The sequence below is a fragment of the Amblyraja radiata genome, chromosome 7 (assembly GCF_010909765.2).
Source record: "Amblyraja radiata isolate CabotCenter1 chromosome 7, sAmbRad1.1.pri, whole genome shotgun sequence".
Classification (NCBI taxonomy): Eukaryota; Metazoa; Chordata; class Chondrichthyes; order Rajiformes; family Rajidae; genus Amblyraja; species Amblyraja radiata.
In genome coordinates, this window is record NC_045962.1 from 22,792,241 (window position 1) to 22,816,460 (window position 24,220).

At 41.7% G+C, this 24,220-nt stretch overlaps 1 protein-coding gene across 1 annotated transcript in view; it reads left to right on the plus strand.

Moving 5' to 3' along the window:
- The first annotated feature begins 6,324 nt into the window (after window positions 1–6,324).
- Window positions 6,325–24,220, plus strand: part of cwc22 (CWC22 spliceosome associated protein homolog) — a 76,127-nt gene continuing 58,231 nt past the window's right edge. Inside the window, exon 1 of the mRNA XM_033023836.1 lies at window positions 6,325–6,541. Within this exon, the coding sequence (XP_032879727.1) occupies window positions 6,531–6,541 (11 nt within the window). The 5' untranslated portion in view covers window positions 6,325–6,530. The remainder of the gene's footprint in view (window positions 6,542–24,220) is intronic.

The window sequence follows — 24,220 nt, forward strand, 5'->3', positions numbered from 1 at the left end:
TCTTATTCTAATTGTGAGAAAAAATAGTGCATAGAGTTTGAAAAATCAGTGTATCAGGTGGCACAATGGGCTAAGTGTTCGGCTGGCAACCTGAAGGTGGCCGGTTCGAATCCTGCTTGGAGTGTGTACTGTCGTTGTGTCCTTGGGCAAGACACTTCACCTACCTTTGCCTGGGACTAGAGACGGAAATTAGCTACTGATTGGCTACAATCTCGCATATTTACATGCAAATGTTCATTAATATGCACTGTCCCTATAAACAAATTATTAAATTATTAAATATTATTAAATTATTATTGAATGAGGCAAGCAATATTACAACCTCCTGGCTGTTCTTAAACTGACCTATCTCCAGAAACGGGATGACGCTTCAGAGGGATCACACAGAGACCATATTAGATGTAAGTGGTGAGACCATCAGAGCTTTGAAGGTTCTTTATGGGCAAATCTATATAAACATACCTGTATATTGTTTCACCACATCGGTTCCTGAAACTCAGCCAACTCAAATCAAATCAAACAAATGTCTGAATCCAACCCAAGAAGAAAAACACTTTTATGTAGAAAATAAATCCTTTTACAACATTCAGGTGTCGAGAATTCACAGCTGATGTATGGATTGTTTCATATGTGTGAAGTTCCAACCAAATTGGTGGATTAAATATTGAACCTCTAGTCTATGTAAAAGAACTTCATGTTTCATCACATACCTTCTCGACAAAATCTGGCCGATGTGAGCCTTAGTGGAGTTCCTGATCTTCACAGTTATAATGCAGTGTTTCATCCTTTGATGGGGTAGATTTGGTCAGAACAAATATGGGTGTTTACGTGAATTTCAAAGGATCTGAGAACAGATATTAGATCTTATCTATGATATATACCTCTAATGTGAAGTAGTGTGCGAAGGAGCATGATATTCAATATTTTCCAAGGAATTCAGAAGACACAGAGAAAGTGAAAACTGCCCACTAGCTTGGCTAATTCAATGCAATAATATCAAGAAAGTGTTATTTTAGTTCATCATGATAAAATGGTCATCGTCCCATTCAGTCTATGCTGACTCGCAAAGCAATTTTATCAGTCCCATTCCTCACTTAATTCTTGAAACCTAATCTTTCTTACATGTCCATCAACTCTCCGTTAATTTTCTGATCACCCACTTACATCAGGGCCAATTTACATAAGCCAAGTAACCTACAGTTTTGGCATGTGGAAGGAAACTGTTGAATCTATATCATGGGCCGCTTTTTGGCTAGACATGTTTCATAATTCGTAGCCTATAGTTAACGCACGCAGTGTACAAGTACCACATACTTGTGCACTGTGACGGAAGGCAGAAAAGTCCAATCCTCTTCCTCTTTATTCTCCCACAGTCGGGGCAGTCGATCCATCCGCAGTCGGGGCGATCAAAGCTCCTGCGATCGGGGCATTCAAAGCTCCCACGTTGGGGCGGTCGAAGCTCCTGCGGCTTGGAGTTCCCGAAGTCTGTCTCAAACCAGAGATCGCAAGCTCCACGATGTGGCATCCGCGGTTGGAGCTCCAATGTCAATCCCTGGCAACGGGATTGCAAGCTCCACGATGGTAAGTCTGCAGGCACCGGTGGCTGAAGCTCCCAAAGTCGGTACCCAGAGGAGAGAATCTAACCTAGGGCACTGCAATTGAGGCTGGGTCTTGGTAACTGTGTTGCACCCATTCTAGATTCTCCACCATCTAGTACCTTGCATAATTTAAAGCATGCTATTATGAAAAATAGAAGGTACAAAGCTAACAGTAACAATATAGTCACGACTCAGCTCTATTATCAGGGGTAACATGCTTGGCCTTCCTCTCCCTTCTTAAGAGTGGCAGTAATAAAAAGTAAATAGCTCAAAAATAACATGTGGGAGATAGTGGTGGCTTGAGGATTATTCCACGGGATATTTGAACATATACAACGAGTGAGATATTGGAGTAACTCATTCCAGTAATTTAAAAAATATCACAGGTAACAGATTAAATCAGTAATGGATTCACTAATGATACTTTTATGTATGGTAGCAATATATTACTGTTCAGTGCAAAAGTTTCCATTAACACTACAAACTCCAAATACATTTTGAACTCATTTTGTCCTCTATTTTTTTGTTTATTTATTGAACTATTATTTATTTGTTTACTAGACCAACTGGCCTGTCACACGGGAGGCGTGGGGTTGTAGGGGAGGGTATGTGTGGGGAAGGGGGGTGTGCGCGGGAGGGGGGTGTGCGCAGGAAGGGGGTGTGCGCGGGAAGGGGGGGTGTGCGCGGGAAGGGGGGGTTTGGGGGACGGGGGATGTTGGGGAGGGGGGGTGTAGGGGATGGGAGGTGTAGCAGAGGGGGTGTAGAGGAGGGGGGGTGTAGGAGAGGGGGGGGTGTTTGGGCTCACCGGTTCCAGGACCCGGCCACACTAACCGGCTCCAGGACTCGGCTCCGGTCTCCCGTGCCCAGCACCTGTCATGCTCACAGCCCCCCCCCCCCCGCGAACACAGCCTGCCCCCACCCGCGAACACAGCCCGCCCCCGTCCGCGCAACACAACCCACACTCCGTTCCTTTATTTTCGGCGCTGGTGGACGGGCGGCTTCTGGATGGGCGGCTTCTGGACGGGTGGCTTCTGGACGTGCTCACGGACTCAGCCCGACCTCCGGGGCTTTATTCTCCTCGCCCCGGTGATTGACAGCGGGTGCCAGAAGGGACAAATAACAGATCAATAACTTTTCTAATATTTCACCGATTGGAACAAAACTTGGTGTGCTTGGAACAGAGGAGAACGGTGAGTAAGGTGGTAAAGAAATCTTAGCAATATACGGTACCATTTTTGCGCAAATTTAAAAACAACGTAAGTGGACAAGATGAGAGTTTTAGTAATAGTATAGATAGATAGAAGATATAGATAGATAGATAGATAGATAGATAGATAGATAGATAGATAGATAGATAGATCTATCTGGTTATGCAGCCTATCAAAAATAGTCTACCTGCCGACCTAGACCCACTGCAGTTCGCCTACAGAGCCAACCGATCCACAGAGGACGCAGTCTCAACAACACTGAACCTCGTACTGTCACACCTTGATCGGAAAAATACTTATACCAGGATCCTCTTCATAGACTTCAGCTCTGCTTTTAACACAATCATTCCGCAGCAGCTGGTGGAGAAGTTGGAGCTATTGGGGGTTGATGCTGGCACATGTAACTGGGTCCTGAACTTTCTATTGCAACGGCAGCAGACAGTCAGGGTGGGCAGTAGGACATCAAAAACCATAGCCGTGAGCACTAGCTCGCCCCAAGGCTGTGTCCTAAGCCCCCTGCTGTTTAGTCTGCTTACACACGACTGTACTGCTAGACTCAATAACAACTTCATCAAAAAGTTCGCTGATGACACAACAGTGGTGGGTCTCATCAGTGACAATGATGAGTCGGTGTACAGAATGGAGGTGGAGCTGCTCACAGGATGGTGCAAATCCCACAACCTCATTCTCAACGTGGGAAAAACTAAGGTTGACTTCAGGAGGGTGGGAAAACAACACCATACACCTCTGCACATCGATGGAGCTGATGTGGAAAGGGTCAGCAGCGTGAAGTTCCTAGGACTCCAGCTGTCAGATGACCTGACGTCCACGACCAACACCACAGCACTGGTCAAGAGAGCCCAGCAGCGACTACACCCTCTCCGAAGACTACGGAAAGCAGGTCTCCCCACTACACACCTACAAACCTTTTATAGGGGGACAATCGAGAGCACATTAACCTATGGCATCACTTCCTGGTTCGGGAGCTGCAAGGCGTACGAACGGCACCAACTAGACAGGATTGTGAAGACCGCCAGCAGGATTATTGGTGCTCCACTCCCTTTCCTGCTGGACATATACAGGAAGAGATGTATCAGCAGAGTCATCTCCATCATCAAAGACCCCTACCACCCATCGCATCACATATTCTCCATCCTGCCATCTGGGAAGAGGTACAGGAGCATTAGCTGCAAAACCAGCAGGATGCTCCTCAGCTTCTTCCCGCAGGCGAGAAGACTGATAAACGGACTTTGCCCCCTGCCAAAGTATCGCGCACCAACCACCAACCTGGACACATTGCAGCAGAGCCACTGTCGTGCCGCTGCCAATCGGAACGCCTGGTGATGTTTAGTAGAGAGTAGAGCGTTTAACTTGTTCATGATATATGTATTTTTATTTCTATTTATTTTTTACTGCACACTGAATGGACACTGGTTGAGCAACGTTTTTTTGTTTCCTCTGGGTATGTGAGTACTCAGGAAAATGACAATAAAGATATACTATACTAGATAGATAGATAGATAGATAGATAGATAGATAGATAGATAGATAGATAGATAGATAGATAGATAGATAGATAGATAGATAGATAGATAGATAGATAGATAGATAGATAGATAGATAGATAGATAGATAGATAGATAGATAGATAGATAGATAGATAGATAGATAGATAGATAGATAGATAGATATCTATTAGCTACATTGTTGCATTTCAGTACTCAGAATTCTCGCTAATATTTTGACATTTCCAACCCGAGGAAACGTTTCACACTTGCATGATTTTTCTACTTCTATCAGGTCTCCCCTGAACCACCAGCATTCCAGAGAAAACAATCCAACTTTACCCAACCTCTCTTTGTAGCTAATACCACCTAGCAGCATTCTGATAATCCGTCTGAAGAACAGTCTTTGCTACCTTCTCCATGCTAACAATGATCTATTCTACATTTTCCTTGATCTCTATTCCCTTTGTGCTATTTTCACACCTTACACTTCCTTATCCATGTATCTCCCTTTCCCTGACATCAGTCTGAAGAAGGGTCTCGACCCGAAACGTCACCCATTCCTTCTCTCCAGAGATGCTGCCTGTCCCAGAGTTACTCCAGCATTTTGTGTTTATTTTCAGTTTAAACCAGCATCTACAGTTACTTCCTACACATTCTGATATACCTCTTCCACACCATTTCCAATAAATGGGGACCAAGGAAATGGCAGATGAGTTGAACGGGTACTTCACTTCACTAAGGAGGACACAAACAATCTTCCTGATATAGTAGTGGCCAGGGGATCTGGGGTGACGGAGGAACTGAAGGAAATCCACATTAGGCAGGAAATGGTGTTGGGTAGACTGATGGGACTGAAGGCTGATAAATCCCCAGGGCCTGATGGTCTGCATCCCAGGGTACTTAAGGAAGTGGCTCTAGAAATCGTGGATGCATTGGTGATAATTTTCCAATGTTCTATAGACTCTCCCGTCCCGGCAAGGGTTCGCCCGCTCCGCGATGGAAAGTCCATGCTGCGCCTGCTGCCGATACTCCGGGCCCGACTCCGGGAAAGGCTATGCTGTTCGGCCGCAAGGGAGGCGACATGGAAAAAATCGCCTCTCCATGGAGGAGGCGACCAAAAGTGGTTTCCCCCTTTCCCCTCCCCATCACCCCTCACACCGGACACACCAAGAGACACCAAAACAAACACTTGGACACACTAAAAAAAAACAAAAAAGTAGAAATAACGAACAAGAGAGAGCTGGATGGGGCTCTTAAAGATAGCGGAGTCAGGGGATATGGGGAGAAGGCAGGAACAGGGTACAGATTGTGGATGATCAGCCATGATCACATTGAATAGCGGTGCTGGCTCGAAGGGCCTACTCCTGCACTGCATGCCACGTTCCATGTGCTGCCTAACCAAAGTCTTAGAGAGCTGCATCAGGACGTCTTGGCCCTGATATCTATGGTAGTTTAATTGGCAGAAAGTGATGAATGGCTAATGGGGCAAATGGGACTGACAACCTTAGATGGTGCATCTTGGTCGGCATGGGTGAGTTGGGCCGAAGGGCCTGTTTCCATTCTGGATGACACTATAATTAAGAAAAAAACTTGTTTCCTTCTGGTGATGGGCCTTGGGAATGTTTTGGATTGTAAGACTAGGCCTTCACGCAAAAGAAAAGTCGTGCACCATTCAGGCTAAAGTATCTCCAATGAAGTGGAAGACAGACACAAAATGCTGGAGTAATTCAACGGACAGGCAGCATCTGTGGAGATGAAGGAATAGGTGACGGGTCGAGATCCTTCTTCCAATGGAAGCCGGTGCTTGAGTGAGCGCGGAAAGCTGCAGGACGCGCGTTTGCAACGCGAGAAGGGGAGAAGGGTGGTTGCCTGATCGTGGAGTGTGTTTGCTGGCGTGTGAAGCGAGAGCCGGGGTGGGGGGTGGGGGGTGCCGAGCCGAGCCGAGTGGAGCCGAGCCGAGCCGAGTCGAGTGGAGGGCGCTGCGCTTCAGCCTCCGGCCGGAGGGGGTGCGCGCCTGGGTTGGGAGCAGCTGCACCGGCGTCACCGTGCGCGGCGCTGCGCTGCGCGGCCTCTCTGCGTCTCGTTGCACTGGGACCCACCATATGGCAAAGTGAAAGTTACAGCTCCCGGCCGCACAAAGTTTCGTTGTGAGGAAGCCCAGCATCGCGCCGAGCCCGGCCGCGCACCAAGCGCCAGCTGCCCCCTTGCTCTCGGAGATGGCCAGACGGTGAGTTGTCGCACCTTCCGCCCGCTCCCGGCCGTGTTGGGCGAGCATAGGCCGCCGCGCCTGGGGCTGGCGGCGACCAGGAAGCCGGCCTGGCACTGCGGCGGCTCGGCGGCGCTGCAGGCTGAGGTCGGGGCCCATGTGTTGCGTGTCTCTGCGGCCGCGTACACCGCCCCGGCCCGGCCTGGCCTGGCTCGGCTGTGGCAGATTGGATTAAATTGCCATCGTGAAGAAGTTGGAACCAGGCCGGAATATAGAGGGATTGCTGGCAGTGTGGCGGCGGCGGCGGCGGCGAGGGCGAGGGCGAGTGGGCCCTGTGACACTGCCCAAACATAAGCGCCGGTGTCCCGACAGAGCTGCACATTTCAAACTTCAGACTGGATTTCAAACTCCAGTTTAAAACCCTGAATCAGGCTGCTATTCATTTGGAGGGGCACAGTTTTTGTTTTCCAATTTCTTCTGGCAAGCTGTGATTGGATTTGGTTTATTTGGATTGTTTTGCTCCCATTTCTAAATGTAAACTTGTAAACTTCATAATTTCTTGTTGACTGTGATATGCAGGTCAGTTTTTGATTTGACAAAATGGCTTTGCTAATTTAGTCTTGAACTTTGAATAATTTAGTAAAGTAATGTTACATTGGGTATTGGGTATTTTATTTAGGATTCAAAAACAAGTTTGTACCAAATATGAATTTTGCTTGTATATGAAAGTTATTTTATGTGAAACTAACATCATGAATGTTGAATACAAAAACATTGAAGCCAAGATCTGGGTGTTGACAGACAAACCTCAATGTCGTAAACATGTTTGAAATATACGGATTATTTAAAATATTTTGACTTGTTTTAGCAAATATGGCCAGTGAGTCATCAAACCATTTGGACACGACTCTAGACTTAGTTTTTGAATTATTGATCTAATTTGGGATGGCATTCGGAATACCTAATTATATTTCAGCAACTTGGGTAGGTGAGGGGAAATCATGACTTGCAACCATTGAAAGGAAATATCCCTTAGATTAAATGTGCATTGTATTACATGTATAATTCAACTGAACTCTGCCTCCTTTGGGCATGTGTAAAGTCTTGACAGCCATACTTGACTATCTCATTTGGTGGCTTAGTCGTATAGTTTGTTAACTAATGTACAGTGCCTGGCATAAGAAAATAAAGAACAGTAAAAATATCAGCAATCTAGTAAAACATGAAGTTTAGTTCTATTCCATATTTTAGTTCTATTCCATCTACTCCATAGATGCTGCCTCACCTGCTGAGTTTCTCCAGCATTTTTGTCTACCTTCGATTTTCCAGCATCTGCAGTTCCTTCTTAAACAGATTAGTTCTATTAATGGCACCAAATAGAAGTTGTTGTGGCCTTTAAAATGGTAGACATTTATTGGGGGAGGGGGGTGCAATGCTGATTTTTTTTTTTTTTAAAGATGGCACATATATATCAGATACAATTTTGTAGAAAATCTGCATTTTTTGTCCCCTAGTGGACTTCAGCATTTGTAATGTTGAGCAGAAACCTTTTAAGAATCGACATATTGTTGTTTCTGCCCCGTGAGACTGTCTCTGAAGAACATTTCAATCAAGTAAACTGTTTGGATTGGGGGAAAAAAAAGATAAGCCTGAGTTTAGAATCCATATACTTAAATTCATGGATTGGAGACCTGACCATGGTTAATTCGAAGTAGGCCATAATGTACCTAAATCCAGGCATTTTAAAATAATGTCCTTGGAGCCCTTCATGTACATAATGCCAATCCAGCAACTAATAACTGGTCAGACGGAGACCAAAGACTCCCTTGGGAATCAGTAATTGAATTACCCTTCTGTGAATATTTTTCTTATCTACCACCATTTTTTTTTGTCTTGAGGAAGTAATCAAATTTATTTTTCAATGCTCATTAAGATTGTAATGTAGTTTGTGCAGTAATGTCATCCTCTCCTTAATGGCATCGTTTTTGTCCTCTGCAGATTGAGGGTTCTAATCTTGCTCTGAGAGCTTGAATTCATACACTGGGCTTACATATCAATGTTGTACTGACAGGAATGCTATATTTTGCATGGTATCATACTGATGTTTCCCCTCCCTGAATGAATGCCAAAGATCCAAAGAGCTATTGGAAGGTCATGGAAATTTCTTGCCCAATATTTATCAAAAACATTTAATGAAAATAATGAAATTCCTAGTTGGAGGTATGTCCCACATTGAAAGAGCATTGATATATAATAACATGTTAGTCCATTGCTTTTGAAACGTCTTTGTTTCTGCAGATTGCATCAAGGGCTTTCCCAGTTTAAGTCCTTGAATCCAATCTGCTTTTCATATTTTGATACTCACATTTGTTCAAAACATCTGAATTTCAAACTGAAGTCTTCAAAATGTTTACCTTGATTTTAAACTTACCATTCTTTTATATTCAATGTAAACCATTAAAGTTTATGTGAAGGAAGTTAAATTTAAAAAAAATTGAATTTGATACTACAAGAGATGATTAGATACATTTCACAGGTAAAGGATGAAGAAGGATAACAAACGAGATTAAAATACTTGGTTGAGCAGAAAAAAAAATAAGGAGGAGTTACAATTGTAAACTTGAAGCAATGCTGACTTTTTGTAGGAAAAATTCCAGTTGGTTCACTTCCTCTTTAATGAAATTAGTCTGACGGTTGAAACTTGGATCGTTGTGTTCAGGGTTCTGGGGCCATTCTTGTTAAATGCCAAGTATTTGAATATAAAAATCAAATTAAAAGTCTGAAAAGAGCAGCATTTCTTGCATTTTCTTAATAAAACAATATACTCTACGTCTTGGAAGGATTGATTATAAGGGATATCAAACAACTTCACAAAACGATATTTTTCTTTCTACTGAACCTAATATATTTTCCAGATTCCAGTTAATATTGTCTGTTAGTCTGAATAGTGTCATGCATCCTCTGGAGAGAAGAAAATTCAACCAATTAATAATTTGTGTATTAAATTAATGGAGGAACATTTGATTACAAATGATCTGGTTTTTACGTCGAATCTTACTATTTTTGTTTGTTCTGCTTATCACACCCAACAAGCCCACTCTCTCAAACCCAACAAACAAATTTACTCACTGCTATTTGATTTTTCATGAAGCTGGATGTCACATTGTTTTGCAGAAGAGTGTTGATTCATTTATAAAGAATATGCAATGTGTTCATTTCCTGTACTTTTTGAAACTTGTTTCTCAAACAGAATCTAAATGCAATACTTATTGTGATTTTTTTTAATGAATACATTTATAATTTAATATGCTCTGATATAATATCAGTTGAAAATGTTGCCATTTGTGAGAATTTTAATTCCAAGTTGTATTTAGTAGGGATGCTCATTGCAGGCTGAATGAAAGATGCCACAAAAATGTAGACACCCACAATGGCTTGGTCTGCCCAATTACTGCCATTAGTTACTCTCAAGGGAAAGTTCACAGCACTCCCTGATTGTCAACCAAGTTGGCTGACTGACAAATTATATTAAGGTTTCTTAGGATGGAAAAGCGCAACTGTTTGTTAATAATTAAAATGTTTTGTAGTATGAAATAATTATTAGAAAGTAGGTATCATTCAGGAACAAGTTGAAATAACATAAATTTAATTTAAAATGGAAAAAAAATGGTTTTGAAATATTAATACTGAAACTTGGCCAGATAATTAGCTGAGCATGAATTGTTACTAAGTGTGCTACTAAAAATTCAACTCAACCATGTATTAAAGCATTTTCAGAATGCGTTTTGCACTCGGTGTAGTTTATAAACTGATGACGGCTTCAGTGATTCAACTGATTTCTTGTGTTATGGTGAAGAAATTTGCATAACAAAATAATGCAACCTCTGGAAGAGATTGAATTGCCGACAACTTCAGAATTTAATGATTTTGGCACATGGTTTTGCTTCCAGCCTGCTTGACCTTGCAAAGTCTTCCTTCAAAACATCTGGGGGCTGCTGTTCTAGTCAATATTTAAGGAGCTTGCTCTGCAAAGGTGGGGTATTCCACCTTTGCAACCTCTTTGAATGTCTCATTGCCGGGCAGATATGGTGGTGCAGTGATGTGCAGGCAGGGAGGAATGGCTCTTGAAGTCTTCAATGTTGACCCGTGAGATCTCATGGCACCAAGCCAAATATGGGCAAGTAATTCTGAGTTGCAAGTAACCCTCCTGACAAATACCCACCCTTCTCCCCCAGCTGATAAATGAATACTGTTTCAAGGGTGAGAGATTTCAATGCCTATAGTGGCACCAGGACTGAGTTACTGGGCCATGCCGTGAGGTACATACTTGCCAGAAACATTTTGGCAGCTCATGAGTGGAACAAACTAGGGACAAATCTACCTGATCTCAACCTCGCCAGTATAGCATGACAGGTGCAACCTTCCAAGATAACTCTGGTTGAAGTGATTACAACATTGTCCTCGTGGAGATGCAGTCCTTTTTTCTTATTGAGGGATCCTCCACAATGTTGTGTGGTATTCCTGTGGGACAGATGCAGAACAGATATAACACTCATAATTAGGTATCAATGAGATGTGGCAGCCCTGCAGCAGCACCAGGAATGTGCAGCGCAATATATAATTTCACCTCTCACATATTCCTTACTCTACCATTACAATCAAGGAGAATCAATTAAGAGTGAATAAAGCTTGGCCAAGAGCAGCAGTAGGCACACACAAAATGAGTGCTAGCCTAATGAAACATTAGCACAAGAATAAATACTAATGTTTTGCAAAGAAAGAGCTAAGCAATCTTACCTTCAGTGGATTAGATAAAAGCTCTGCTGTACTGTGACATCCAACAATGAATGGCAGGGGGCAAGAAAATAACTAATAGAAGGAGGTGGCTCTAAGAATATCATCATCCTCAGCTTAGAAATAAGTGCTGTAAACTAAGCTGAAGCATTTGCAACTACATACTGCCACAAATGCTGGAAAAGGAAGATCCATCTCCGCTTCCTCCTGAGATCTCCACTATCACAGAGGCTAGTCTTCAGCCAGTTTGATTCACTGCAAATCATATCAACAAAACAGCAGAAAACATGCCACTTGTAGAACCTTAAACCTGCACTCCAGAACTAGCCCTGAATCTTGAGTGAACAATGTAGAAAATTGCCCATGTCTCATGTTCACAAAAATAAGGTCAAATCCAATCTGGCCAATTTGACACCAATCTCCACAAGGACTATATTGTTGCCACTTCGACCAAAAATGAACAAAACCTGAAGTTGCCATAACTTTTAAGAGTTAATGATATACTAATTTCTATCATTACAGTTGCTAAATCTGAGCCTAAGCTTTTGCAACAATATCAGCAGGCAAAACTAACTTTATCTGTGAGATAGATGACTGCTACATTTATTTGCAATTTCTGATATTTTATGGGTTTATTTGGATGGAATTAGTTATTTATTTGGATTTTCATTTTGTGTAAACATTTCTCATACAGAAAGAACACTGTTCAAGAAAGCTAAGTCATATTCTTTATTTTCTCCATTGATTTTGTTAGTTATCAATGCCATCTTGCCAGTAATCAAGTTTTATGGAAAGGAAAATGTACTGAGGTTTCTTTCTAAGAAAGTAAAGTAATTGAAACATTTCCAAGGACTTTTTGTGAAGAGTTGGTTCTCTTTGAAGTTACTATTCAATTTTCATATTCGCATTGCAGGGCCATTAAATTGCACCCATAGTGTTTTCAATCTGATTATTAAGAATTACACCTTGCTTTTAATATTTAGTGTTAGAAACATGATAATAACATGAAAGAATATGGGTAAATCTTGGGGAAAACCTGTGTTCATAATGTATTATTAATGTACTGTTTTAATTGGACTAAAAAGATCAGGAATGTCTATGGGATATATTGTACATAATGAGACCATTTAGTCCCTGTATCTTTGCTGGAGTAGTAAAGAACTGTTTGATTTGGCCTGTTCTGTTCTTGATGTTGTTCCTTCCTGTGTGACGTGTTCACTGATTTGTTGACAAAGTGTTCCATTATTTAACAATTCTCCAAGAGATGTCTCCATTCGCAGTTATCTATGATGGCTTTAAATTGACCCTAATCAATGGAAATAATCAGTTTTTAGACATTTTACCAAACCATTGGCCCAGAATTTGTGATGATTGCAATCCACAAAAGCCTGTTACTTGCTTGCTTTATGTGGAGACCATTAATACACTCACGGTATCTGCCACATGACTTGCGCATATAAATTCAGAAAGTTGTGTATTCAAATGTAAATTTAGAAGTCCATTACATTTTGTACATTTTGAAATCTATACATCTGCACTTTTCATTGTCTCATAATTTAGATCTCCCAAGAATTGAAATGAGAGAAAACGTGCATTATTGGAAGATATGAATTCTCTTCCCTTTGGCTTCATTTTCTATAATTATCTTCATTGTAGGCTGGAAACCAAGCCTGATATTTGATTGTACGAGGAACAGATGTCACATTATTCTGGATAGTGCCCTCCACCCATTCATCTTGCAGTTGTGGCTGTAATGTCTATTACTTGCGAAGCATTAGCAAGTGTGTTAAACTCCCCACTGTGTTGTGCAGGCTGGCCTTGCCCCGCCCATCATGTCACCTCCCTATCATTAATGCCTGGAGAAGGTATATGATCCATCCTGTGCTCACTGATGACATAATAATAATAATAATAAATACTTTATTGATCCCCTCAGGGAAATTCAGATGTCCAGAAGCCCCCAACCAACAAACCCACAGATTCAAAACGCACGCAGACAGAAAATACATAGAATACAATGTGGACACTACCTGAGAGCAATAAATACTTAAAAAGACCATTAATTAACAGTTAAAAATTAAAAATTGCAAAATGCATCCCCCTACAGCCTGGCGGTCCGAATTATAAAATCTAATGGCTGCAGGGGTGAAGGATCTCCTGAACCGCTCCGTTCTACAGGGCAGGGAGAGGAGCCGGTTGTTGTTCCGAGTGCTCTTTTGACTCTCCAGAATTACATGGAGGGGATGCCCGGGGTTTTTCAGGATGACCTGCACCTTGTGCCTCATACGCCTCTCAAGCACATCCATCCCAGAGTCTACTCTCCCCTCCAGCACTGAGCTAGCTCGTTTAACCAGTTTGTCCAGCTTCTTGTTGTTTTTTGCACTAATGCTGTTGCCCCAGCAGACAACAGCATAGAAAATAACACTTGCAACCACAGTGTTGTAAAACATGTGCAGCATATCATTACACACATTGAAGGATTTGAGCCTTCTGAGGAAAAAGAGTCTGCTCTGGCCTTTTTTGTAGAGGGAGTCAGAGTTGACAGACCAGTCCAGTTTGTTATCAAGGTGCACTCCAAGGTATTTATATGTCTGCACCACCTCAATGTCAGCCCCTGCAGCATTGACCGGCTGAAGGGGGAGCTTGGACCTGCCAAAGTTAACCACCATCTCTTTAGTCTTAATTGTGTTCAGGATGAGACAGTTCTCTTCATTCCAGGCACAAAAGGCACTGGTCAAGTTCCTGTATTCCTCCTCCTGCCTGTTCCTTACACATGCCACAATCTGCCACATCACATCTGTTTCACAGATGATTGCCATGAAAATGCTTGTTGACTTATCATTTGGGCGGGATTGTTACATGTTTATGCCCCGTGCCAAGAAATGACGTAGCTGGGAAACATTTCAGAGTTTCAATTTTGATGATTCAGAAGGAAGCAGGAGTAAAGGGGCTGTCCCACTGCGGCGACCTGATCGACGAGTTTGCCCTTGACTCAAACTTGCAGCATGGTCGACACGTGGTCCTAGGAGGTCCTATGAGGTCACTGGAACTCTCCTTCATGCTCGAGGGAAGTTCCCGAATACTTGCGGCCTCAGCTAGGTCGCGGCAAAATTTTCAGCAAGTTGAAATATTTTCCGCGAGTTGAACTCGTAGTGCAGTGGAGTGGGGTCACTATGTAGTTACAGGCAGTCGAGGGCAACTGTAGGCAATCTCCCTTGCCGACCGTGTATTTTGAGGTGCCTGCACTTATGATGTTTAGTTACAGAAAACCCAGGTTCACTCCAGTTGGGAAACAACACCTTCCAGCAGCACAACACTGGAGCAGTTTCCCTGGTGTGTTGATCAGCAAGGCACTTTATCAATTTAGTGTGGCTTCACTGGGGAATCAAGACGAATATCAAGTTATTCCAGCAACTGCCAATTGGTGAATCGAACATCCTAGACTGGAGTTTTTATGTTAGTTTATCTACACAATGTGCATGCCTCAAACCAAGACGAGCAAGGCCAACCTGTTGTGGTAGATGCTGCAGTGAAGTAATTTTAGGTTTTCGTTTTTTTTGTGTGCGTCGCAAGATAATCTTTTTTATGAAGAGTTGCCGGTCTATTGCATAAGAAGAAACCGATACTCCGATTTGTTCAATGCAATAAAACATCATCCTTGATATACCATAATTTAATCTGTTACTTTATTGAGAAACCCATTGGTTATATTGCTGTGCAGAAATAAAATTATCCTGGTTAAATACAAGTAAGATTTAAGCTTACAGCAATAGTTGTATGAAAATCATCACCATTTTACTTCCAGACCTAATCTCTATTCAATGGACTGATTTACTAAGTGACCAGTTCCATTTTTAATAAATTGCTGAATGTCCAGTGGTAGTTCATAGGATTAAATGCAGATAATGCGTTTACAAGGTTAATAGTATAGAAATTATATTATTGTTAAACGATTCACAAGATGTTTTCTTAGATTATGAAGTAAATCATTTTTCATCAATTAGAGCCAGTAAGTGATGGATGCTTGAGAGGATAAACACATACTTCTGTTGATTTGCAGTTTCTGCATGTGGCTTAGGATGCAAAATCAAGGACTGTCATTGAGAAAATAATCTGAAGATTTTGAACATGATTAATAATTTTATCAAGGTTGCATGTAAAATGTGCTGTTGAGCTGCTGTGTTACGTATCAGTAACAGGTTTTCATAGCCACATTTCAGGCAAGTATTTCGATCAGATTCGGACTGTTGTTTGCTTGGCCAGAAATGAAATTACATGTGAACAATATGATCATTATTTGCAGTGGTGGCTTCCACTGGATTGTCACCTTACAGAGATAAAATGAGACAGTAAAATAAGTGGTCAGAGAATGTCATGGAGTTGTGCTGTGGCTGAAGGGTTGTTAGGTTGGAAAACAACCACCGGGTCCGGTTTTTAAAGCACCGAGAATTACTAATTGTAGGAGATTGGGGGCATGGGTTGATGGGGCCATTACAAACAGTGCATTGTGTGAGGAGAAACAAGTGGATGGAGTAATTTGATAGCCCATTTTTGGGGAGGTGATCCAGAAGAATTTACAGTATCAAAATCTGCATCAAGAATTGTTTTAAGGTGTGCTAAGCAGTGAATTCATTTCTGGTGCTTAAAATTGTAGTAAAACTCTTTTTTTTTTTTAAAAGCTAAGAACAGGTGGTTTTACTATAACGCTTGGTTTCCATAGCACAATTGAATGTAGCATGTGAATAATTAGAGAACATAATTTGCATGATGTGGGCTGAATTGGTTGTAATATAGTTTTGGAGACGAGAACTACTTAAAAGTTACTTTGGAAATTGACAGATAGAAAGAACACTGTCGGGCGCTTAATATAACATTTCCGCGGTAATCAGACACCATTGTTTCTTTAAGAACACAACTGCTATTTTAACCGTGTGCGAGTGGCCATTGACATTGAGACGACAGATGGCACAATGGGCTAAGTGTTCGGCTGGCAACCGGAAGGTAGCCGGTTCGAATCCCGCTTGGAGTGCATACTGTCGTTGTGTCCTTGGGCAAGACACTTCACCCACCTTTGCCTGTGTGTGAATGTGTGTGAGTGATTGGTGGTGGTCGGAGGGGCCGTAGGCGCAGATTAGCAGCCACGCTTCCGTCAGTCTGCCCCAGGGCAGCTGTGGCTACAGAAGTAGCTTACCACCACCGAGTGTGACTGAGGAGTGAATGAATAATGCGATGTAAAGCGCCTTGAGTATTAGAAAGGCGCTATATAAATCCCATCCATTATTATTATTGAGGACAATTGCTTTTGTGCAATGATACTCCATTAAACAGTGTAACGTATAGCAATAATATGCACAAAAATCTTCACCCTGGTGCACACACATTGCACCCCCCCCTCCCCCCAGTTACTCTGCTCCTTTCCCCCTTCGTATACTCGTCTCCTATCCCCTAGTCCCATGTTTCCCTTTTTATCCCCCCCCTCCTCCTTCCCTTACTTCTGTCAGTCTGAAGAAGGGACTCAACCCAAAATGCCGTGTGTCCATTTCCTCCACAGATGCTGCTGACCTAGTGAGTTCCTCTGGCACTTTGTGTTTTGCTGAAATTTTCAGCCTTATATTTTTTGCGGATTATGCAGTTTAAGTTTCTGCAGTTGGGCCATTGCAGTGTGACCAAAAATATGAAACATTGTGGAAAACATCTCTTCTAATTATGAAAGCATTACAGGTATATTGTTTTGTACTGTATATATGATTCTTTTTTTTTTTTAAGTTTATCAAATGAAATATTCATGTTATGCTGAGAATGTTTGGGGTCAGATGTCTAGTACGACTGGTCACGTGTGTGACCACACACGGAAGCGTTTCTTTCATAACTCCGTTTTTTCTAACAAATTGAATTAAAACAAAAAATATAGTTCTGTAGGTAGGAAAATAGCAATGAATAAGATTAATAAAGAAGCATTTCCAAAGAATGGTCCAGTTACGCCTCCAACTACAGCCTTTAGTGCCTTTAGTAGGTATGTTGCAAAACGTACCTGAAGCGTCGCTGAAAATCTGTCCCAGTCCGTGTGCGAGATTTTGCCGCCGTTTAGAGGGGGGCGGGTTTAAAACGCGATTTTCCCTAGGCTGTTCAAATCGAGCTTGTTCAGCCTATTTAATTATTAACGAAAAATCGCTGGAAGATTCCCTCGCTTGAGCTATTTTTAGTTTTATGAGCTTTATTTACTTGTTATAGTAGTTTAAAAATTAACCTCTAAACCCCCGACGGCCGGCAACCGGCCAGATCTCATACAGGGGAAAACGGAAGGTAGGCTGTTTATTTTTACGTTAAAAAGGGCTTCTAAGATCCCTTTATACAAAGTTTAATGTTGCGAGTAGCTAATTTTGGGCCCATTATATCCCGCAGTGTTTTTCTGCTACCTTTAGTAGCAATGTTACAAAATTTTGAGATTTAAAAAATCAAGTCTGCAATTTATCCCATCAGATAAAGCATAAAAATAAGTTTAATTTGACACCTAATTCACTTTCATATCTCAAGTATTTAAAAAGTTATGGCCATTTTCGTACTCGGAAATGAGCATCTTGTTCCCTATTGATTTTCTATGGACATAACAAAAAAGCTGTGATCGTGAACAGTCAAAAGCCCATAACTTTCTTAAAAATTAAGAGAACTGAATTAATTTTTATTGTGGTTGTGTTCTTTATTACTGTACCGCTGCTGGCAACCCAAATTCCACCGACCTTGGTTGTGTGGCAATTAAATTATATCAAATTATATCAATTATATCAAATTATATCAATAATTAGTTAGTTACCTAATTGTAGCTAATTTCAGACTTCAATTACTAGATCTAAACATCTATCCATTTCTTAATAAATGATTAACATTTTTAAATAGCCTAAATGTCCAAATAATATTCACAAATAATTCACAATAAAACATGATTTTTAAATCTCATTTACATTAATTTATAGACCAAATGGAAGGAATTTAGTGTTCAATTGCTGTAAATTAAAGTCCATTTAAATCAGCTTTCCCTGTGGAACGCGCTGGTTTAGAACGTTCACATTGCGGTAGATTTGTGCCCCCAAATGCCGAGAAAAATACTGCGGGATATAATGGGCCCAAAATGAGCTACTCGCAATATTAAACTTTGTATAAAGGGATCCTTAGAAGCCCTTTTTAATGTAAAAATATACAGCTTACCTTCAGTTGTCTGCTTTATGAGACCCTGCGGTTGCTGGTGGTCGCGGGTTTAGAGATTGATTTTTAAACTACTATAACTATTATTCAAGGCCTTTAAAACTAATAATAGCTTTTGCGACGGGGTCTTTCAGCGATTTTTCGTTAATATTTTACAAGGCTGAACATCTTCGATTTAAACCCGCCCCCTCTAAACGGCGCCCAAATCGCGCACACCCGCAGCGACAGATTTTCAGCGACGCTTCAGGTAGGCTTTGCAACATACCTACCTTTAGCTGGTAGAAACAATAATAAAATTATAGCTATTAAATAAATATTTTTGAATATCCTGCAGGAATTTTTTTTTACTGTTATTGCAAGTCCAGCCCCTCGCTCCCCCCCCCCCCCCCCCCCCCCCCCCTCCCCTTTTTTAATAACACGATTTTCTATAACACAAGGTTTCTTAGAAGGGCAACTATTGCGTCAGAGCAGAATTTAGGGCGACACTGGCGCAGTGGTGGAATTGCTGCCTTACAGCGTCAGAGTCCCAGGTTCGATCCTAACTACTGGTGCTGTCTGTATGGAGTTTGTACGTTCTCAGTGTGACCGCGTGGGTTTTCTCCGGTTGCTCCGATTTCTTCCAACACTACAAAGGTATGTAGGTTAATTGTTAGTATAATTTTAAATTGTCCCTAGTGTGTGGTGGACATTGTTAATATGCGGGACTAGTCGGCAGGGACTTGGTGGGCCGAAGGGCCTGTTTCCGCACTGTATCACTAAACTAAACTACTGGTAATTGTTCCCAGCTCAGTGCTGGAAAAACTCCCACAAGAATACTGTGCACTGGAAATCCATTTAGTTTAATTCCAGACTGACCCAGGAAGTGCTTTTTAGTTTGGTCTAGCATTAGACTAGAATGTTTAATTCGCGTTGGCTGTTTGCTTGGATTAAGCACTTTGAAGTGGCTGAGGTAGGAGAATGTAAGTCGGTTGATTTTGGCTGAGGGGTTTCCTTTTGAGAGCTCCAGAATTAATGGTTACTGCTTATAAGTGAGTGAGCCAACCATTTTAGACTGGAGGAATATTTTCAAGGCAGTTAAATATTTAAGCAAAGGGATGGTTACTCTGGGTAGATGGAACACAAAATATGCTTAAAATCAGATTTGCGATTCTATTAAATTATGGAGCACGTTTGAGGAAGCAAGTGGCTTATTGCAGCACGTTTACATGTTTGTATGACAGTGCTGATGAGAGTGATACCGTCGTACAAATTTTGGCGGTGACTGAGCCTGAAAACCTCAATTAAGGGTAAAAATAACACTAGTATCTTATTGTAATTGCTCCTCCATTGCACAATTTACCTTTTATAAGCCGGAACTCAAAAAGCTTTGAAATTATTTTGATAAACTTCTGTTTCTTTACATCTTTCTTTGAGAAGTTGAGATCTTGCAGTCATTAACCTAGGGAGTATTTATTTTAGAAGTCTCTGCAGGGCTCGAAAATAACGGTTGCTCAGGTGCCAATGGCCACCTAAGGTCCCGCTGGGCAATCTAAAAGCCTGGTCATTTTGCCCGGCTTGACACTGCAGATAATGGTTTATACCGAAGATAGACACAAAAAACTGGTGTAACTCAGCGGGTCAGGCAGCATCACTGGAGAAAAGGAATAAGTGACGTTTCCGGTCGATGGCTGTAGTGCGGGGTGATGGTAGGTCGGAGCGAATAACGGGCCCGCATGGTTATGCATATATGTTACCATGGCCCAGGATTTATTGACACAGGTTGATCATACCCTGAATAAATCAACCACATTTTGGAAAGTGGAAAGAAATAATAGAAATTGCATTCATTGCCATGTGTAAAAATAGTTGAGATACTGTATTATAATTTTGCTGCATGTCATTGTGGTATATATCATGTCTTGATTGGTGAATATGTTTAGTTTGTGACTTTATTTGAAGCAGAAATAATATGTGAATGCTTCATTGAGCATAATTTCCGATTGGTAAATATGCACTTCGTCCGAGCACATTATCGCACGCGTCATACAAGCCGTCTTAAATGATCACCTAAACTGTCATTTGGCAACCTAAAAAGCTGCCTAGGTTGCCCGGCTGAAAGCAGAGAAAAAAAGTTAAGTGAGAGCCCTGCTCTGGGTTGATTTGTTTAACTGCGGGCCAGCTGGTCTCTCGCGTAGATGTAATATATGTTGGAACAACATTTTAATGATGAATTATCCCTAGAGTCCTGGCCAAATGTATCCCTCAATTTTCATCAATAAAATGGATTAGTGATATTTGTTACCTATCATATTGCTCTGATAAGAACAATGATTATTTGCACTTCATTGTGAATTAGTTTGATTCCTGATAGAGTTATGATATAAATACAGGATTGCCATGATTCAGTGTCAAATTTTGTTTGATACTTAAAACACTTTGGGAATTTTGTTCTGTTAAAGGGTTTAATGAATACAAGTTGTCACTGTTGCAATGTGTTGAGCAGATGTGATGAAATGACACATTGTGATGGAGCTTTCATAGTACTGTTCGTCAATAAATCTTTGAACAATGTAACTTTTTGGATTCTATTAAAATAGCACAGATTTAATGTTTATGCAAAATAAAAGTGTACATGGCATTTGTGTTCATATTTCAAGGACAGACAAACCTTTCACCCCTTCAGGTTCGTGCTGATGGTGTTCTACCTGGGCCTCTTTCATGGGGGAGAGGGTTACCTAAAATTTGAGAATTCAAAGTTCATACCATGGGTTGTAAGCTATGCAAGTGGAATATTAGGTACTGTTTCTCCAGTTTGCATGTGGCCTCACTCTGGACAGAAAGCCCAGGACAGAAAGGTGAGCGTGGGAATGGGAAGGAGAATTAAAATAGTTAGCTACCTGGAGATCCAGTAAGCCTTGGCAGACCAAGCACATAGTCAGCAAAATGATCGCCGAGACGATACTTGATGTTGCCGATGTACGGGAAGCTGGAAGAAGCTAGCTTTTACCACGGCATTGACTTGTTTGTCAAATTTCAACGCTGAGTCAAATATCACGGCAAGGTTTTTGACGTGAGGTTTGAGTAATGGGATAAGGCTTCCAAGGCTGCCTTCTATCGTTTTGATGGAGTCCGAGGGTTCGAGTAGGATGACCACAGACTGGAATGGAGTCTTATAATGGGTAACAGACATATTACCTGCCACGCTTTGACCCGTATCATCCATTTTTCAGTTTTCTTCCTCCCAAGTCAATCAGGGTCTTGGCCCAAAACGCCACCTATCTATGTTCTCCAGAGATGCTGCCTGACCTGCTGAGTTACTCATCACTTTGTATCCTTTTGTGTATTAACCAGCATCTGCAGTTATTCTCACATCAGTTAATATGGATTTAATTGCACCAACTCTCATCATGTCGGCTATGATGTGATAGTGAGTTTTACCGTCTAATTGTGAGTGTTGTTCTGACATCCTGGAACAGGCAAAACAAAGGGATAACTATGTTCTTTAACAAGTTGTGAATATCTTATATTAATGTTCATTATTTTAAAATTCTTGTTTTTGTATGCTGTGAATTAGATTAATAATAGAAGTGAGGGAATAATTAAGCAGCATGTTGAACTTTTTTAGTGTGGGAATAATTAGGAGAATTGTGTCCTTCAAACAGGAAATAACAATGTAAAGGAATTTAGTTAATTTTTCAGTTAATTAATTGGTACATGTTGATGGTTCATTAGCAAATCATTTTGCTTGAGAACGAAGTGCAGTAACTCAAATTTCACTGCACCAATTGGTATGTGACAATAAATGTCCTTTTCCTTTGTCCTTTGAACTACATACTGATGTCCTTTGTCACAACCTTCACTCAATGGGTTGTGAGTCTCCATGCGCTGATGTATTTAATTGTTTTGTGCAAACAGGGTTGCCCCAAGGTGATAGTTTGTGGTCAATTTAGAGCAACCAGAGCATTAGCATAAAAAGATTGCTAGGAAAATCCAAATTGTTGGCCAGCACTTCAGTCTGCCCCTAATAGACAATGGAGCAGGCCATTGTGCCATCACATACAACAAGTAATCCTCCGTCAGTTTCGCCACCTCCAACGTGACCTCGCCACATCTTCCCATCTCCCCCCATGTCTGCCTTCCGCAAAGACCGCTCCCTCCGCAACTCCCTTGTCAATTCTTTCCTTCCCTCCTGTACCACCCCCTCCCCGGGCACTTTCCGTTGCAACCGCAAGAAATGCAACACCTGTCCCTTTACCTTCCCCCTCGACTCCATTCAAGGACCCAAGCAGTCGTTCCAGGTGCGACAGAGGTTCACCTGTATCTCCTCCAACCTCATCTACTGCATCCGCTGCTCTAGATGTCAGCTGATCTACATCGGTGAGACTAAGCGGAGGTTGGGCGATCGTTTCGCCGAACACCTCCGCTCGGTCCGCAAGAACCTACCTGACCTCCCGGTGGCTCAGCACTTCAACTCCCCCTCCCATTCCCCGTCCGACCTCTCTATCCTGGGTCTCCTCCATGGCCAGAGTGAGCAACACCGGAAATTGGTGGAACAGCACCTCATATTCCGCTTGGGGAGCCTGCATCCTGCGGGCACGAACATTGAATTCTCCCAATTTTGTTAGCCCTTGCTGTCTCCTCCCCTTCCTCAGCCCTCGGGCTGTCTCCTCCCATCCCTCAGCCCTCGGGCTCCTCCTCCTCCTTTTTCCTTCCTTCTCCCCGTCACCCCCTATCAGTCTGAAGAAGGGTTTCGGCCCGAAACGTTGCCTATTTCCTTCGCTCCATAGATGCTGCTGCACCCGCTGAGTTTCTCCAGCATTTTTGTGTACCCAGGCCTTTGTGCATGTTTTCCAGGATCATAAAAATTAAGAGTACATTCGAACCTGAAAAGATAACCAAGGCTAAAAAGCCTTTTTTAATTGATCACTGTATGTAATGTAATGTCTCCTTGGCTAATTGGTAATCCTTTCATGCATCACTTTTGTTCATACTGCCGTTCGAAGATTTCAGTGCTGTCTGCGCTGGAGCATTTGTACTGTGAGATGCTCCATTGTTGAAAAGACCTTTAACTGTGTTGGATATAAATACAATGGTGCTATTAAAGAATTTCCTCCTTATTGCCAGCAAGTTTGGAACAAGTCATTCTAAAATGTATTAACTACTAATTTTGTTTCTGTCTATTAATCCTTACATTGTATACACTGGCTGTCATGTTTGTAGCTTTAAAAAGTAAGTCCATTGTTGTGAATGCCTATAGGCATCTTAACACAGTTATGGTGCCTTTCAGAATGCTTTGTCATATAAATTCTTGCCTACCTTAATGTAGAATGAAGAAGTTGGGTTGGAAGTCCCCATCTGATAAGTCTTAGAATGATTTTTGCTCTTCCACGGCTAATAAAACCCCCAAAAGTTTTAAATTAAACAAAATACAAGGCAAATTATCAAAGGAATACTGGACAGGTTTAAAAAATGCAATTTCATTATTTTTATTAAGGTTGATCAGTTACACAACTTTTTGCAGGAGTTCCAATTAAAATCGATATATGTCACTTTACTTTCTTGAACCATGGATGTGGCTCAGTCTTTATGACCACAAATCAGTATAGCACAGGAACAGGCCCTTCTGGCTGTGTTGACTGTGCCAAACACTATGCTCCTATATGTTTGCATGTGATTCATATCCCTCCATTTCTTGCATATTCATGAGCTTATTTAAAAACTTCGTGA